The sequence below is a fragment of the Gossypium hirsutum genome, chromosome D09 (assembly GCF_007990345.1).
Source record: "Gossypium hirsutum isolate 1008001.06 chromosome D09, Gossypium_hirsutum_v2.1, whole genome shotgun sequence".
Lineage (NCBI taxonomy): Eukaryota > Viridiplantae > Streptophyta > Magnoliopsida > Malvales > Malvaceae > Gossypium > Gossypium hirsutum.
The window spans coordinates 46475788-46493647 of NC_053445.1; the positions used below are offsets into that span (position 1 = coordinate 46475788).

The following is a 17860-nucleotide window of genomic DNA, read 5'->3' on the forward strand; positions in this document are numbered from 1 at the left end:
TATTATTTCTGGTATTTCATAATCAGTGTTGTTTATTTTGGCGAAATTTTTTTATAACCCCTTTAGTGTTTGTGTTTTTATAATTTAATTTATAATCTTATTATAAATCTTTTTTTGTTTATAACCCCTTTAATTTTTGAGTTTTTATAATTTAATTTAAAATATTATTATAATTCTTTTTTGTTTTGCCTATATTCATAGTTTTAATCTTGAATTTTTTATTACAATCAAAGTTTATATTAGAATTTAAATAAGTTTTTTTAATGCCATATTGTGTCACTGGCATTTGTCTTGTATTTGTCAATGTAGAAGGAGTTCTAAAAGGCACATTCTCTCTCACTAAACACTTTATACATATAAAAAAGATTCAATTTTCGATTAACATGATAAACATTGTGGTTGTAAATCATTAGCCAAATTGTAGCACTGTTGATTGTTGTCTCTGAAGGCAACTTCAAAGTCTTATTTTAAGGTTTTCTTGGGGCTGGTCCTTCCATTTCCCATACCAAATACATCATTATAGATTTATATTATTTCTCCTAATAATACCGTTTTCAATATTCAAACTCTAAATAAAGATTTTATTATTATTTATTAAGATCCTAAAAAAGTCATGCACTCGAACAATCATGTAGAGCTCTCACTTGAGATTTCTGGTGAAGATGGCGGACTTACTCATCAACCATCATATTAAGTTCCAATCACACTTAATTTAAGGTGACATGAGATGAGACACATCAAAATGCCATTCTACGAAACCTATAAAGTTAAGCCAATTACTTTTACTCACCGATATCAATTCAATACGTGATATCTCAAGATACAAAACAATCTGTATATAAAAGATTAAGAGCCTGAAGTGAGGGAAGAAATCATTATCCTCCTTCCTTCTCTCCAAAACCTTCACTCCCTTCCCTTACAACTCTTGCCACTCTTTCCATCGATCAATAAATCCTATCTTAAACGAAGTGAACCAATCATCTCTACAACCAATCCATCAACACAAATGACAGAATCATAAGTTGCTAAAATTTTTAGGAGCATTTTGGTTTTAGTTTACAACAACGCATAACACTGTTAACTTTTGTTCTCCATTGGTAAAGCATCAAACTCTTGCATTGCGCTCTCAATTTTAAAAAAGAAAAAACAAGACATTGATATTGTAATAACTTTCACCTTTAGCTTTTAAGAATAATGTCCATACCCTAAGGTTTAATATGCTTTTCAGATCTTTCCATTGATATCTTCGTTCATTGAGAGCTGCATATGTTTGGGTTTCTCCTGGATATTATTATGCTCTAATCTCCTGGATATTATATGTTATTCCTCTTTTCCTATATTTGCAGTAGAGTCCAAGTTGCGATATGCCCAAGGGGAGGCCAACCAGATTTGGTGACTGCCATATATAATAACATATAAACTGTGTGTCAGAAAAAAAACATTTATTGATCTTTGTAAAAATTTTGTAAAAATCAAATGAAGCTTTCTTTTGAAATGATAAAATCCAAGGTTAATTTAACTACTATGATGTTAGTTCAAATGTTGTTATGCATCAGTTTTTTATATATAAAATATAAATAGTTAAAAATATGTTTGTAATAATATTTTTTTATTATATTTTTATAAGTGTAATTTATTTTAAAAAAATATGTTAATAAAAAAATTTATGAGACTTAAATTTAAAACTTTAAACATTCAACTGTTATTTTTTATTTTTATCAATCTCGATGCGCCATAATGTAATAAATATAATACGAACCGCTAGAAGGAGATCGTGACTCAGTAGTCCATAAGCCAACCAAAGAACACTAGCCAAGAACGAGAAAAAAGATAAATAGAACGGCATAAATTCCACACTCTTTGTCATTATCACTTGTTTCTGCAAATTTAAAATAAAGAAAAATAATCAATTCCCACACGAAGATGACACGAATCATGCTGAAAAAAATTAGAATTTTCTTTTCTTTTTTAAAGGGCTTACCACGACGACAAGTGGAGCAACATACATTGCCACTGAAGCCACCAGCCCAATAGTCCCAACAAAAACTTTCCGATGATGATGATCATGAAATACAAATGCCGATATAATTGCAGTTACGGTAAATATTACCATAACCATCGTCGTTATGGTACCAGCTTCAATCTGCAAATTTTTTCACCAAGCTACCATCAATGGTGATCACATGACAATGAAAGAAGAAAAAGAAAAACAGGGTTTTATTAAGAAACTCGCCTTTCCTCTTGCTGGAGCAAACCAAAGATAGATGAAGATGAAAGATAACTCTAAGATGATCCCTAAACCATTAATGGTGAAGACAGGGAAATTTTCCCACTTGTAGCTCACAACAGGCAATCCATACCATGTGTAAAGGAGACAATTCGATAGTGCAACGATGTATGGGATGCATGAGAATTCTTCAGTGCTTCTTTTCCTTATTACCCTTGTAAAAGTCAGGCTGTACAACACATATATTTGTTTATCACGTATATATGTACGTATGTATGTGTATATATATGTATGCATGTATGTATGTGTAGGGATATATTGACATTACATTGGTGCAGCATAAAGCAACAAAGAAGAAGCATTGCCTGCAAGAGAAAGATCGTGCAGGTATTATGCTTTTTGTATCAGCAAAAAACTAAATAAAAAAAAAAAGTATAGATCAGGAGATGAGAGAATTAATACCCATGATACCAACTGCTAGGCGTAGCCTATCACCCATGATTTTGGACCTAAAAAGAAACAAAAAATGGTCACTAAGATTGAGAAATAAAATGGTCCAAAAGGTGTGAAAAGCTTCATAAAAAAACTACATAATTTAGTTATGTCTTATGGATTGTTTTAATGAGCTTGAAGGGATATAAATAGCAGTGAGATATTGGATTTTTTTCATGAAAAAAAGTGGGGGAAGAAGAATAGGAATAATTATATATATATAAATTGAGAGAATTTAAGAATAGGAAGTGCTGTCTACGTCTTATAGGGACTTGTGGATGCCAATAGCTTGATTTTAATAAGAATGAAAAAATAAAATAAAGATTTTTCTTCCAATTGTTCTGTTAGGTTTGATAATAAGGTCAAATGGAAAATGGAAAATGGAAAATGAAGTATATATCTGCTGTTTATGGTTAGTGGAATCAAGTTGAATCACAAGAGACCAGAGGACAACAAAAGGGGCAAATTAAATAGCTGTTGAGCATTGGCCTGCAATGCAACAAGAGACCAGCAGCAGTTCAGCATGGAGACCAGCAGCAGTTCAGCATGGAGACCAGCAGCAGTTCAGCATGGAGACCAGCATTGGAGTTGAACCGAATGCAATAGCTTCTTTAGTTCATTTTGTTCCTATGTAACTTTACTTAGTTTCCTTGTCATTTGTATTAGTCATGCATGCATTAGTGGGAGCAGTTATGTCATTACTCATTAGGTAACTGTCCAATTATCATGTAACTTACATATATTTTCAAATTTTCAATGAGATCAATAAGAATTTTCGGTTATCTTCTTGTTCAAACTCTTTCCTCTCGATTTTGCTTCTGTCCTTGTTTTTGCTTTTGTTTTATTTTGTTTTGCTGCCAAAAACTCCAACAATAGCCCATAAGCTACTGCCAAAAAGAATCCAACTTTTCAGATAATTAAAGGAAACAATTGTCCTGCTTATCATTATGTTAGCATTGCCAGGCTTAAAACGTCATCAATTTAAAGCTTACAGTAACCATAAGTATAATGGTGGTAAATCAGAAACTTATAATAACTCAACATATTTCCTCGCCGCAAAAGGAAAATCTAGTGAGTACCAAAAAGACAAGTTTAAACCAAGATACTACACACACACAAAAAAAAAATCTGTAACCCATAAGAAATCTGAGTGTTTGGTATATCTCAGATCCATGGAAGGTTCACTCAAACGTTAAAAATCAGAGTATGTAATATTCCAAGACAAAAAAAACCCATAAATCCGCATGTATGGGCATGCATGCAAAAGTAGGAAACCCAGGAAACAAGGGAGAATTTCGATAGAAAGAAGCTAAAAACACAAGAATCAAAAGTCTATGAACGTGACGTATCTTTGAAGAAAAAGGACAGAAGAAAAGAGAAAAGAATATAAGAGGAGTTAATAGGAGAGAAACAAGGAGAAGGGAAGCCCGGTTCCAACTCCGGTACACAGCCAACGGGGTTAGACTTCAAACCTCAGACGATATGTCACCATCTGGCAACCTGTCTATACTATATATACTATAATTTGCAATATTTTCAGATTCTTTGCTTTCTAGTCCCCATACTGCTTTGGGATTTGCATTTGGGGTCATTATTACAAATCGGTTCCATTATTAGAGAATATCATGGTGAGTCCAAGGTTTAATTATAAAACTATTGACTAAGCTCATTAGTCGTTTAGGAAATTTTCATAAAAAAAGGAGTTAGAGGAGGATATAGACAGTTTGTTCATATTCATAAGCGATTAATGTGAAAATTCATGAATATTAATAGTTGGCATTTTCTAAAATTGGATTTGCAACTTGAATATTCCAATTTCCAATCCAGGTTGCATTGTTAAAAATTAGAAAACATTAAACCTCTTTCCTTTTAAATCTAAATCATAAAAAGCTGTAGAATCCTCAATTATTTTGATGTTATATCGGATATTCTTTTATATACTTTCACTCCCCCTTTTTTCGTAAAAAGACTAAAATTCCATCAAATTTGTAATTAATCCAAGAACAGAACTAGGTATCTCTTTCGTTAAAAAAGGTAAGTGGAAGGCAATGAGTTCATGTTCACACCTAAATCCCAATTCTTTTTCCTAAAACAACTAATTAAAAATGGAAAATGTAAGACTCAAATTTTGCCTGCGCCCAGACAAATAAAAACCAAACAAAATAATAAACAGTCCACAGTCCATTTACACCGGGCCCTAGCGCCGCACAAACTAAATTTTTCAGCAAAACCTAGTTGCTCCCCCAAGCCCTAGCGCCGCACGCCTCTGCCAGCCTCCCTCGCATGCCACCGCCACCGTCATCGCGTCCAATCGCCAGCCTCACACATCTGCCGCAGTCACTTCCATGCGCGTCAGACAACCTGCAAAACAACAAGGCAGAAAACGACAAACAAAGACAATCCAAATCGCAAACGACAAAATAGAAGTTTAAAGTAATTTTTCTTAAAATCGGTTATAAAAACCGAATACGGGCACTGTAACTTTCTTTTTTCTACTTTACAAATCTTGAGAAATAAAAAACAAAAACAATTTTGAAAGGTGATTTTTTTATTTTCGGTTGTTCCTTTTTCTTTTTATTTTTTTTCGTTTATCCTTTTTTAGGTATAAAAAAAAGAAAAAAAAAGAGGGACTCACCTAACTGATCCCGTGGCCATGCGCCGGAAACCGCCTTTCATCTTCGGAATCGGGTTCAAAGGGGTGACGAAGGGTCTCTTCTTTTGGGCTTTTTCAGGCTAGGAGGGCCTGGCCTTCGTTTGCGTTGTCAAACCGGGCTTTAAAACGCCTTTATACGCGACGCCGGCGGATCCACGGCGGCGCTACGGCGGCCCGGGGCGGGCTCTGGCCGGATTCGGAGAGGCCAATGTGAGGACTGAGATTTTGTTCTTTTTTGTTGTTGAAAAATGAAAGAGAAGTGTCCATTTTTTTTTCCTGATTTTTGCTATTTATATAGGGTTAAAAACGCCGTTTTGGGCTTAAGCAACAATGGCCAAAACGACGCCGTTTTAACTGACCCGAAAACCCGACTCGGTTAGCAGAGGATCCGCGCGTTTTCAAGGCCGAATGGAATATTATCTCTTCGGGTCCTTCTTATTTTTTACTTGTTTCCAATTCGGTCATTTTGTCCCTTTTTAGCATTTTCAATTTGACTTCATTGCTTTCGCGTTTGTTCCAATTTAGTCCTGCCCAAAAACGATGCGCTTATGGAATGGGGATATTTTTCATTCAGTCCCTCATACCTTAAGCGCGTCTTATTTCAGCCCCTTGCGACCTGTTTATGATTTTGCAATTAAAGCTTCAAATTTTAATCCCATTTCAACCTCATCCTTGGTCCTTTTAATTTATTTATTTATTAAAAATGCCTCTTTTATCATTATTTATTTATTTATTTTTTCTTTTCTTTTTGAAACTATTTCACATTAAATTCATCTAAAGTTTTATATATTATTTATTATATCTTTCAAAACCTATGTATGTATATATTTAAAAACTATTTTATATTTTTATATGTCATCTAGTTTTGATGGTATACATTGCTATTTTTTTAGTTGTTTTTTATATATATTCTGTTCATTTGGATTGCTTATTATTTATTTTATGTCTTTACAAATCATTCATTTTTAGCTGTTATTTTCTTTAAATTAATTTATATATATATTGTTCATTTTGTTTGTTGTGATTATTAGTATTTGTATTCGATGTGTTGTGTAATTATTGTCATTATGCGTATTATTTTGTTTACTCATATTTCTATGCTATGGTAATTTATTCGTATATCATGTTGTTCGAAAATTATTTCTCCATGCTGTAAATTGTCATTCCATCAACGTAACCCCTTTTTACACACTATTTTGAACGTTACATTAATTTTTACCTGAACGTGCAAAAATGAAAATTTCAAAAATAAGGTAATATTTTTGTGTTTTGGCGATTCGAGAAACTCGTATCCTAACTTATGGGGTTTTGGTTTTCTCGTTAAATCTAGAGAACAAAGTATTCTTTAAGATTTCAAAATAAAAGAATTCTCTATAAGACAATATTTTGCATTTGGAAATTCGAGAAAATGTGCCCTAACGTGCTAAGTTTCGATTTCTCGTTCAACCAACTAGCCAAATATCCTCTTAAAATTTCAAAGTGTGGGTTTTGGAAACCATAAGGTAATCTTGGTTTCGAGGGTTTAAAGTATTGTATCCTAACGTGCTGGATGTGATATTCCTTCAAAACAAGAGAATCCTAAATTCCAACCTATGTTATTCGAGTTTTTTTTAGGATCGTATTTTTTTTAAATCTCTTTAAAGTTTTCAATCTTCGACACTAAGACATTAATTAATCAACTAGGTACCAATTTTGGGAGTTACGAAGGTGCTAATTCTTCCTCGTACGTAACCGACTCCCGAACCCGTCTTTCTGAATTTCATGGACCAAAATCATTGTTTTAATAAAATCAAATTGTTTATTAAACACAACCACTTTTCGAGGTGGCCCGATCACACCTTATCAAAAAAGGATTGGTGGCGACTCCCATATTCGTTTTCATTTTTTTTAAATCCAAGTCGACCTCGTTTCATCAAAAAAATGGTTTCGACAGAAAACATTAAACATCCTTTTAAATTTGAATCATAAAAATCTCATTCATAATTATTGTATCCTAAAATTTAGGATAAAAATACTGATGTGACATAAAACTATTGGAAAGAGATACAGATGATATGGTGTCACTATTTTATACAATCCTTTCATGAATAGGATTTTTATGATTCAGATTTAAAAGGAAGGATGTTTAATGTTTTCCATTTTTTAACAATGGCAGTAAAATGTCCAAATACAAAGGCCAACCTGGATTGGAATATTCTGGTTACGGAATCCAATTTTAAAAAATACCAGTTATCAATATTTATGATTTTTCACATTAGTCCCTTATGAATCTGAATGAACTATCTATGTCATTCTCTAACTCCTTTTTTATGAAAATTGCATAAGCAACCAATGAGCTTGGTCAATAGTTTTATAATGAAACCTTGGACTCACCATGATATTCTCTAATAATGGAACCGATTTGCAAGATAAGAATACTGATGTGGCATAAAACTATTGGAAAAGGATACAGATGACGTGGTGTCACTGTTTTGTACAATCCTTTCCCTTTAGGCTTAATGATATTGACAAAGACTTGTGCAGAGAGATGACTATTAAAACTTTGGGAAATTAAAAATTCATATCAACCTTATCTTTAAAATTAGACATAATCACTTTTTTCCATTAATTTAACTTTTTAAGATATTTAAATAAATTTTCAAGATGAAATTATTGTTTTATTTTTATTTAAATTCATAATAAGTGTTAATTTATTTTTAATTACACTATCATTATAATTTAAACTATCAAATCTAAACTATCATTATAAAGGAAAATTAAAATTATTTAAAAGAATAACTAATTAACATAATTTAATATAGTATTAATTAAGTAATAATTAAGTAATAATTAATATGTTTAGAATTCTATTCAAATAATAAATTTATTTTACATCAATAAAATTAAAATTAGCACAACTTTGTTCCTATATTTTATGCTTAGAGTTCTATTCAAGTAATAACTCTAATTTAAAATTAGCAAATTTTTTTAATTAGTAATGTTAAATTAAATAACAATTAATTTTAAATGTATAATTATCTCAACTTCAATTTTATTTGAATTTTTAACTTATAATTATAAATTAAATATTATAATTATTTTTAAATGTGAATTTAATAATATGATAGAAAATAAAAGGGTATTCTTACCAATTCAAAAGTTTTCCAAACTTGTGCTCTTATATATATTATAAATAATGTATATTAAATGTTTTTAAGAATAATAATTATGAAATAAAAATATTTTTTAAAATAATAAAAATATAATTGTATATATTCTAGTGCAACATATATGATATAGAAAACTTGTAATATTTCAACAACAGAAAAATAGTAAAATTTAAAAGCTATAAAATAAGACTAAATTAGTTGAACATTCCAAAAAAAAGTTGATTAATTAAATAGACTTTTTTTTAATTAGAGAAATAAATCATTTTTGAAGAGAGTGTGAAAGCGTGTTCACACCCAACTTGGTGCGTGTTTCGATAATTACAAAGAAAGTATGTCAAGTTAGGTGCACTTTCCTTGACATGTCAATTGGAAAGCTCGTTTAGCTGAATGCGCTTTCACACACTCTTTCAAAAAACGGCCTAATTTTTAAATAAAAAAATTTACTCATTGGGCTGGTTAATTTCCTTTTGACATATTCAACTAATTTAACCATAAAATAAAACTCATTTTGTAAAAATAAATAAAAATCCAAAACTCAAAATGAAAAAGAAAAAGAAAGACTCAACTAGATAAAAATGATCATAAAAAATCCAAAAAATTCAACTTGTGCATAAAATATTAGGATATCATCAGCGGTGGAAAGTAGATACGCTAATGCTTTCATCTACTCTACGCAACAAACACACTACATGACTACACTATGATAAAAACCATTTCATCTTCAAACAATACAGCATATTACTATTTAACAAATAAAAGAAGTCATTTAAACTTTAATTATGAAGATGTATTAATATAAACTATGGTCGATTTTCGGATTGCACAATCAACACTGGCACCCATATTTTTATTGTTATTGAATTGCATAAATCATTAGTCAAAGCTAGAAAGGGGGCCGGGGGAGTGACAAGTTTGTTACTTGCTCTCGCTTGGTTTAAGTGATGGCTTTCAAGCAAGACATTGTACTCTGTTTTGGGTTGCCATGTCTCAACCTTCGGTTTTCTTGGTTCATAAGATAAACATCCAATAGATTGGATTCCCATGCTAGCGACCTTGTGACTATACATGTAAGTACTTAAATTATCGGGGTGCATTTCTTAAGTATGATTTGTTGTTATATAAAATATTTTCAAATAAAATATATATTACTAAGTTTTATATTCTTACAACAATCATATATATATGTAAAATGTTTATATATAATAGAGAAAAAGGAAAAAATGTAATTGACGAACGGTATTTCTATGTAAATAGAGATAATTATTCATACATTTTTCTAAAGAAAAAGTTACGTCCTTTCAAAGAGACATATAGATACCTCTTGGAACTCTATATATAGACACTAAAAATGAGAATTGAATAAATGGAATTGAGTTTTAAGAGGACACCGTTAAAATTATATTTTTCTTTCTTGTGTGTCTCTATATTTAATTTTGGTTTTAAAATAATTGATAATGTAGTACCAATTCTTCTATTAAAGTAAAAGCATAGTATTCTAATAATAGTATTTCTTGATAGTTCTGCACAGAGAGAAAAAATTTATTATTAAATTAGGTTTTTTAAAATACCTTACTGATACGAGATCAAAGGCCCAACAAATGCGTTCCAAACTAAATGGGACCATTCAGGAGTTTGTTAGCAAGGCCTTAGATGCGTACACGAAAGAACGGGAAAATCAAGATTTCAAATCTTGGGAATCTTGGTCCAAGAAACCAAATATTGTAGCCAAAGCGCATTGGATCTCCGTTACGAGCATCAACGATTCAATTTCGGTAGGAGATGGATCACAATCCCAAATTCTTGAAGGCAAGGCCCAATAAAAAGATTCCAAGCCCAATCAAGAAAACCACCCATACTTAGTCGAAAATCAGACCAAATTGTCAAAGTGGCCCAAGTTGTAAAGTTTTATATTTATTTATTTATTTATTTTACTTAGTTTAAATTTTTATGTAAATATTCAGTTCAAGAGTCCCAAATAAAGACCATTGGCCGAATTTCCATATTAAAATAATTAGAAGTTTTTTTTTATTTTAGTTTTCTAATTAGATTAGGAAAACACTTGAGAGGCCTATATAAAGGCTTGGCCGGCCACCTTGTTATGTACTTCTCAAATATATCAAAAATTTCAGATTTGTTTAAGTGCAGAATTCTCTTTGAGTTTTTCTCCAAAAATTCTCTCTTGGGTTTTCTTTAGAAGTTGTTTTAACAATCTTTTGATTGTAGGAGCCATCTTCAGCCTTCCTCTTGCCATTGATATTCTTTGGAGGGGAGATTAGAGCCGTTTGAAGGGAGTTGTGAGATCTTTCGGGATTTCAAGGCTTCTTAGGACTTTAATTTAATTCTTGCTGTTCAAGTTCTTTTATTTGTTTCTGATTATGCCGAATCTTGATCTAATCTCTTTGTTGTTCTTTGTCACATTTCAGATTTGTTTAAACTCCAAGAACTCTTCGTTTAATCGATCTCTTGTCGGCAGCACATAATCGATTCAAAAAAATCCTCAATTTCTAGGGTTCTTGCCGATTCATCCATACTCTTTTTGGGTGAAATTAGATTGCCGAAATTTGGGGAAAACTATCTTAGTATTCAATTGGACAGAATCGCAATCTCCTTTAGGGTTTCAAGAACCCTTATTAACACTTATTTCTATTCTCAATTTGATTCTTTGCTGATTTGAAGATTTTATTTCAGATCTGGAAATTCAAAGTTCTAATTTTTTAATTTTCTGTTTCGTTTCAGATCTGATTGTTTAGGGTTTTCGTAGGAGTTTCCCGTGACTTGGCAACTCGATTTTGGTCCGCGCGCAACCCCCGTATCACTTACCTTAATAAAATATCAATAATCCAACTTTTTTTATTATTTACAACATGATCTACATTTAAAGTCACCAAAACCAACTCATTTATTATGCATTGTGTTGGTGTGAAGCTTCTATTGTTGGTAAGTCCAAAGGTGATAAGAAGCATTGCAATTCAATCATTAGAGGTCCTTGAAGCACTAAGCAAATCATTAGAGGAGGAAAAATCATGGAAAACTTGTTGGTTGCTGATAGAAATGGTGGTCGCCACAAACACCATAAAAAAACAATTTTGAGCCTTCCATATATTCCACCATAAAATGGGAATGAACAAGGTATGGATTGGAGTGAATTGGTAAGTGTCACGTATAGGACTTGTGAGGTGGATTGGTGGCAGCGATTGATAATCAAAGTTTACAATGGAATTTTCAAAATCTCAAAAGCCCGTGCCTCGTTGAATCTTAGTGTGGCGGGGCATAACCAACTCATCTAAAGTAATCGATGCCATTATGCACCTCCTCACCGTCACTAGTTAAAGCATCAAATTAACAATATGGCAGAGAATGTGCAGTAATTTGAAGCATTGCGTTGTGTAAAACAACTACTTTAAAAAGAACCTCTCTCCCTACTTGGGAAGGCAATTTTCCTTTTCATATTTGCGTTTTACCTTGTCTAAAACAAAGCAGAGAGATGCCTTCTAATTTTTGCCTCAAGTAGACGGTAATCCCAAATATTTGACCCTTTGCCTCATATTACACCTAAAGGTTTAGGTTTGAGTAAAATATTAGTTTCGAAAATTAAGTTTAGGTAAAAATATAATCCATTTAAAATATAAGTCGAATTTAAGTTTGAATACTTACATTTTTGCCACTCATCTATTACCTCCTGTTAAAATAATAACATGGCACGTTAATTTAAAGGGATAATTACCAATTTGATCCCTAAATATAAATAATAAATATAATTATTAAGAAAATAATTAAAAATGTTAAAATAATATTTTATTTATATTTCAAGGACCAAATTAGTCATTATCCCTTTAAATTAACGTCCCACCTCATCATTCTCATGGGAGATAACAGATGAGTGTAATAATTCGATAATGTTAATGGCTATTACATTAGTTTTAAAAGTTAAGTGGTCGAAACGTAATCTTAACAAAAATTCAAGGACAACCGATATAGTTAACCTATATATTAACATCATGCTTAAATCAGACCCGGCCCATAAACACATCTACTTCGTATCATTGACCCCAAGTAAGCCCAACTAGTCTCAGAGGTGTATTGATGGAGAAAAACTAAGGACATCCAGAGCTGATCCAAAATTCCTTTGCACAGCATGAGGGAACAAAACACAATTCATTACCTATTGAACCTAAAAATAACAAAATTCCAGCTTCGTTAAAAAGCGGTTGAAGCTCCAATCTTGATAATGATAACTCCAATTTCATAGCCATAACTCCTTAATTTCACATCTGGATTTCTGAGCTCAACTTATCTAAGGTGTTGGAGTATAACTGAAGACCAGTAATGACTGAGGCGGCTCATAATGGGGCCTTGTCGCAATATTTATTTTTCTTAAAAAAAATTAATTAGGTATTCAAATTTTGAAAATTCCCACCTTTTAATTTTTTTAAAAAAATTTAATTAAACTCTATCAAAATCTTTGAAAATTCTCATTAATATAAAAAAATTTCTTAAAAAATTTCTCATTAAACTCCCCCTTTTTTTTAATTTTACTAACCCAAAATTTAGTTTCAAAATCTGTCACGGAATAAGTTTTGAAGATTCTTATTCGATTATCTTAAATTTGATTTTATAATTAAAAATGTTAATAAATTATCAATTAAAGGTATTATAGTAAAATTGTAGAAAATTAAATCTTAATTAGTGTAATAAGTTCCGCACCAGTTCTAGTTATTCAGGCCAATGCGCACCATTCTAATAATATACTTATGCGATCCACTCCCTATTCTACACCAGTTAAATTTTCAGTCCGTATTGATTGAATTAGTCAGAACATTGAAATTCTAACTTTTTATCGTCATGGTAATAAACAATAAGAACTTTACTAGAACATTGTTTATTTGATATTTGTAAATATTTTCTAAACATTATTTAATATCGTTTATTTGATATTTGTAAATATTTTCTAAACATTATTAAATATTTTTTTCAAAAATATCGATAAGTTCAAAATGGTACATTGAAATAAATTGATACTAGTACACACCGTACCAATTCAAGTAGAAAAATGATGTATCCTTTGATGCTTTACTTATTATCACGTCTAAATTATTAAAAAAATGTTAAAATAATAAATTTAAAATTTAGCCTCTATATTTTTATTTTTAAAAATTTATTAGTGTAACATTTTAAAATAAAAAATATTCATTTAATAACCATATAATTAAAAAATAAAATAAACAATTCAACCTAAATATTAAAATGTTTTTTTTTGTAAATTATAACATTTTTAGGATAATGATGGAGAAACGTGTGCTACTGCCAAATTTCAAACACTCAACCGCAGATAGCACCACTTCCGTTCACCAACCAAACCCAAATCAAATGCCACATTCTCCTTTTCCCAACCTCCGCCCCCAATAACTTTGCTTTGGCTGCCTGTCACATTCACCAATCCAAACTCGCCTCCTTTCACACCCTCTCCATTTCACCAATCTCTGATTTTGGGTTTTGGAAAGTTACTTTTTGAGATGTGCTTTTTCTTTTCATACTGCTTCTCGAATTTTCCTTGGGTTTTGGAAAGTTACTTTTTGAGATTCCACTATTTGATCTTAGGTGAAAAGTAAGGGCTCCTGGGATTCCATTTAAATGCTTCCATGAGTTGATACTTCTTTGGTCATTTAAAACAGTCGCCATTTTTGAACATTTTTATTCAAAGAGAGAGCAAAGAAATGATGAACAGGGGATTTGAGATTCTCTCCCCACCTTCTTATTCACATGCTTCGAATTGGTTGTTTCAAGAGAGCAAAGATATAAAATGGACTCGCCAAGAGAACAAGCGTTTTGAAAATGCTCTGGCTTTGTATGACCAACAAACTCCTGACCGATGGTTTAATGTGGCTGCAATGATTCCAGGGAAAACAGTGGCTGATGTAATCAAACAGTACAGAGAACTGGAAGAGGATGTTAGTGATATAGAGGCAGGGTGTTGTTCCAATAGGGTCGGAAGCGTGTAAATTATTGTACTAAAAAATCACACAAACTTCAATTCCCAGGAAAGAAAGGTGGATCACATGGATCTCTTAAATACCAAGTCTTTCCTTAGACAGAATATCCCTTCTATAGTAATTTAATAGCACAATTAAATACTACTATTATACCCTCAAATATTGAAAGAAAAATAAGACAAGAAAGAACACAAGAGTTTTAACGAGGTTTGGTAAATTATACCTACGTCCTCGGGTACTAACACCAGATGATAACTTTACTATCTCCAAAATATTACAAACAAATAGAATTCCTTAAGAATTCTCAAATGGGAGAAGAGAGAAAACTAAGAGAGAAAGATTGGTTGGGATGGTTGAAATGAGAAATGGTTAGGCCTATTTATAGTTGATGTTCAGGGACTAACTTGCAAATGGCCTAAAAAATTAGGGACCAAAATTACAATTATCCCATTCAACTTTAAACAACTTGCCTATCACTTTTTTTCTTTCGGTGCCACTTGCACCTCCCATTTTTGACTTTTCAACAATCTCAAGGTGGAGATTGTTGAAAAGTCAAAAATGGGAGGTGCAAGTGGCACCGAAAGAAAAAAAGTGATAGGCAAGTTGTTTAAAGTTGAATGGGATAATTGCAATTTTGGTCCCTAATTTTTAGGCCATTTGCAAGTTAGTCCCTGAACCTCAACTATAAATAGGCCTAACCATTTCTCATTTCAACCATCCCAACCAATCTTTCTCTCTTGTACATCATCTGGTTTCTCTTCATCAATGGCAATGTCTAGACCCTGCTGAAAAAGGGCATCTAGAACCTCACTTTGCCACATACCAAAATGGTCTGTGCCATCAAAGATCTCCATGGCCAGTCTTGCATTTGCAATTGTCGGTCTTGTCCACATGGACGATGTTGAAGCTCCTACACCGACCGTTTTCTCCATAATCTTTCAATATACCTAAGGAAATCTTTTCTGATGTGGACGATCAGTTTAAACTGCAACCACAGAGCATACTACAATTAACCTTCGGCTCTTGATACCACTTGTTGTTCCAATAGGGTCGGAAGCGTGTAAATTATTGTACTAAAAAATCACACAAAGTTCAATTCCCAGGAAAGAGAGGTGGATCACATGGATCTCTTAAATACCAAGTCTTTCCTTAGACAGAATATCCCTTCTATAGTAATTTAATAGCACAATTAAATACTACTATTATACCCTCAACTATTGAAAGAAAAATAGGACAAGAAAGAACACAAGAGTTTTAACGAGGTTCGGTAAATTATACCTACGTCCTTGGGCACTAACACCAGATGATAACTTTACTATCTCCAAAATATTACAAACAAATAGAATTCCTTAAGAATTCTCAAATGGGAGAAGAGAGAAAACTAAGAGAGAAAGATTGGTTGGGATGGTTGAAATGAGAAATGGTTAGGCCTATTTATAGTTGAGGTTCAGGGACTAACTTGCAAATGGCCTAAAAAATCAGGGACCAAAATTGTAATTATCCCATTCAACTTTAAACAACTTGCCTATCACTTTTTTTCTTTCGGTGCCATTTGCACCTCCCATTTTTGACTTTTCAACACAGGGCTTATACCAATTCCTGGATACCTAACTGATTCTTTTACATTCAATTGGGTTAATAACCATACCCCGGGTGGAAAAACAGGGACTGGGACTCCACCTTGTGATCAAGAAAGGAATAAAGGTGTTCCATGGACTGAAGATGAACACAGGTATTTTTGCTTGTCTTTGTTTATTTTTTTAATGTCATTTAGTTATGATTGAATAAATCAGGATACATTACCAACTAATATAGGAAATTCCTGATTGATCACAATGTGCCCGTGCTTGGTTTATGAAGTTCCATTTGATGATTAAATGACAGGCAATTTCTAATGGGTCTTAGAAAGTATGGTAAAGGGGATTGGAGAAGTATATCGCGCAATTTCGTGACGACTACAACCCCAACTCAGGTGGCGAGTCATGCTCAAAAGTACTTCATCAGGCAGCTCACCGGAGGGAAGGACAAGAGGCGGTCGAGCATCCATGATGTCACAACACTTAACATCGCCAATACGCCCTCTTCTTCACCAGATCATGGAAAGCCTTCGTCTCCCAAAAATGCTTCTGCAGTATCCGGGGTAACAAATGAAGGAGCAGCCATTGTTTTTGACCAGAGGAGTAGTGGCAATGCCTTGCTGTCTCCTTTCTGTAAGGTTCCTTCATATGGACCGAAGCTGGATGAACAAAATTTGGCAAGTGGAACTCTGCCCACATCTCAATTCGGATCTTACCGTGGGATGTGAGGCTGTGAGCTATCTGTGCCCATGCCTCGTGTATAAACCTTGAATATGCATAATAGTCCATAACATGGTTTTAGTTTTGTTGTCACCAGCTTAGATTGATGATTCGTAAGTATGCCATGTCATTGCTGATGAGGTCTCTGTTTATCGGTTGTATATAAATTTGTTAAGAATTAAGAATTGTATTCTCGTTTCATCGTATGGAAGCAATCCTATTACAGGTAAGGTTGGTTTAATGATAAATTTGATCACTAAGGATTGCATTTTTTGTTAAAATAGTTCTAATTGTATTTTTGAGACTTTTTTTTGATAACTATGTTTATTTTTTTAATTAAGAGTTATATTTTAATTTAATGTATTATTTATTTTATTATTATGTAATTATTTTATTAGGTTATCTACGTAATAACTTACATCTCATTAAAAATATTTCACATATGAAATTTCACATCGATACTTACATCAAGTTTGTTAGAAAAAACAAATTGACACAAAGAATAAATGTTGATGGTAAGAGAAAAGGCTCAAAAATACAATTAGGGCTATTTTGACAAAACATGAAAATATTAGTGGCCAAATTTGTAATTAAGCCTTTTTTTAATAATTTCTTATGAAAGTTTAGGTCAATATTCTCGATAAGAAAATCCTAAGAAAATGGTTTGGAAAAAGTAGTAATATCATGGTTTTTCATGTTGGTAAAGAACACATAAAAAATGTAAGAAGCATCTCTCCCTGGTTAGTGCAGTGAGGAATCCTGATCTTACTTTTACCCAATATCAAAAGAGTTTACTGTTGCAAGAAAACTATCACTAGGTGACTATTCTAAAGAAAATAAAAAAAGTTCCAAAGGTCTTTTGGTTGTTGCTTTTTTTGTTGATGAAAATGATAAACAATGAAGTAGTGTTAATGCTCAAAACGTGGCAGAAAAATGAAGAGCAAAGCAAAGCAAGAGTTGCCATCGATGCTTTCCTGAAAAAATACAAAAACAAATAAATAAATTTTATTTTGGTCACTATTCAGGTTATAGGAGAGAAGGGTAATGAAGTT

General features: G+C 32.2%; 2 protein-coding genes and 2 long non-coding RNA genes across 4 annotated transcripts; 2 read left to right on the forward strand and 2 right to left on the reverse strand.

The window, feature by feature from the left end:
* Positions 1 to 1012: 1012 nt before the first annotated feature.
* On the reverse strand, positions 1013 to 3072 carry LOC107892857 (bidirectional sugar transporter SWEET3). The gene is made up of 6 exons (XM_041101002.1): positions 2690 to 3072; positions 2556 to 2592; positions 2234 to 2456; positions 1982 to 2143; positions 1760 to 1879; positions 1013 to 1396 (listed from the first exon to the last, which is right to left on the reverse strand). Exons 1-6 carry the CDS (start codon positions 2724 to 2726, stop codon positions 1292 to 1294), a joined length of 684 nt encoding a protein of 227 aa, XP_040956936.1. The 5' UTR covers positions 2727 to 3072; the 3' UTR covers positions 1013 to 1291.
* Positions 2450 to 3501, forward strand: LOC121220952 (uncharacterized). Its single transcript, XR_005918226.1, has 2 exons — positions 2450 to 2614; positions 3068 to 3501. It is a non-coding gene; the product is annotated as an uncharacterized lncRNA (long non-coding RNA).
* A 1210-nt stretch (positions 3502 to 4711) lies between these two features.
* Positions 4712 to 6017, reverse strand: LOC107890978 (uncharacterized). The gene is made up of 2 exons (XR_001682101.2): positions 5355 to 6017; positions 4712 to 5080 (listed from the first exon to the last, which is right to left on the reverse strand). It is a non-coding gene; the product is annotated as an uncharacterized lncRNA (long non-coding RNA).
* Positions 6018 to 13040: 7023 nt separating this feature from the next.
* Positions 13041 to 17014, forward strand: LOC107892493 (transcription factor DIVARICATA). Its single transcript, XM_041100237.1, has 3 exons — positions 13041 to 14489; positions 16085 to 16243; positions 16396 to 17014. Exons 1-3 carry the CDS (start codon positions 14236 to 14238, stop codon positions 16814 to 16816), a joined length of 834 nt encoding a protein of 277 aa, XP_040956171.1. The 5' UTR covers positions 13041 to 14235; the 3' UTR covers positions 16817 to 17014.
* Positions 17015 to 17860: the final 846 nt, after the last annotated feature.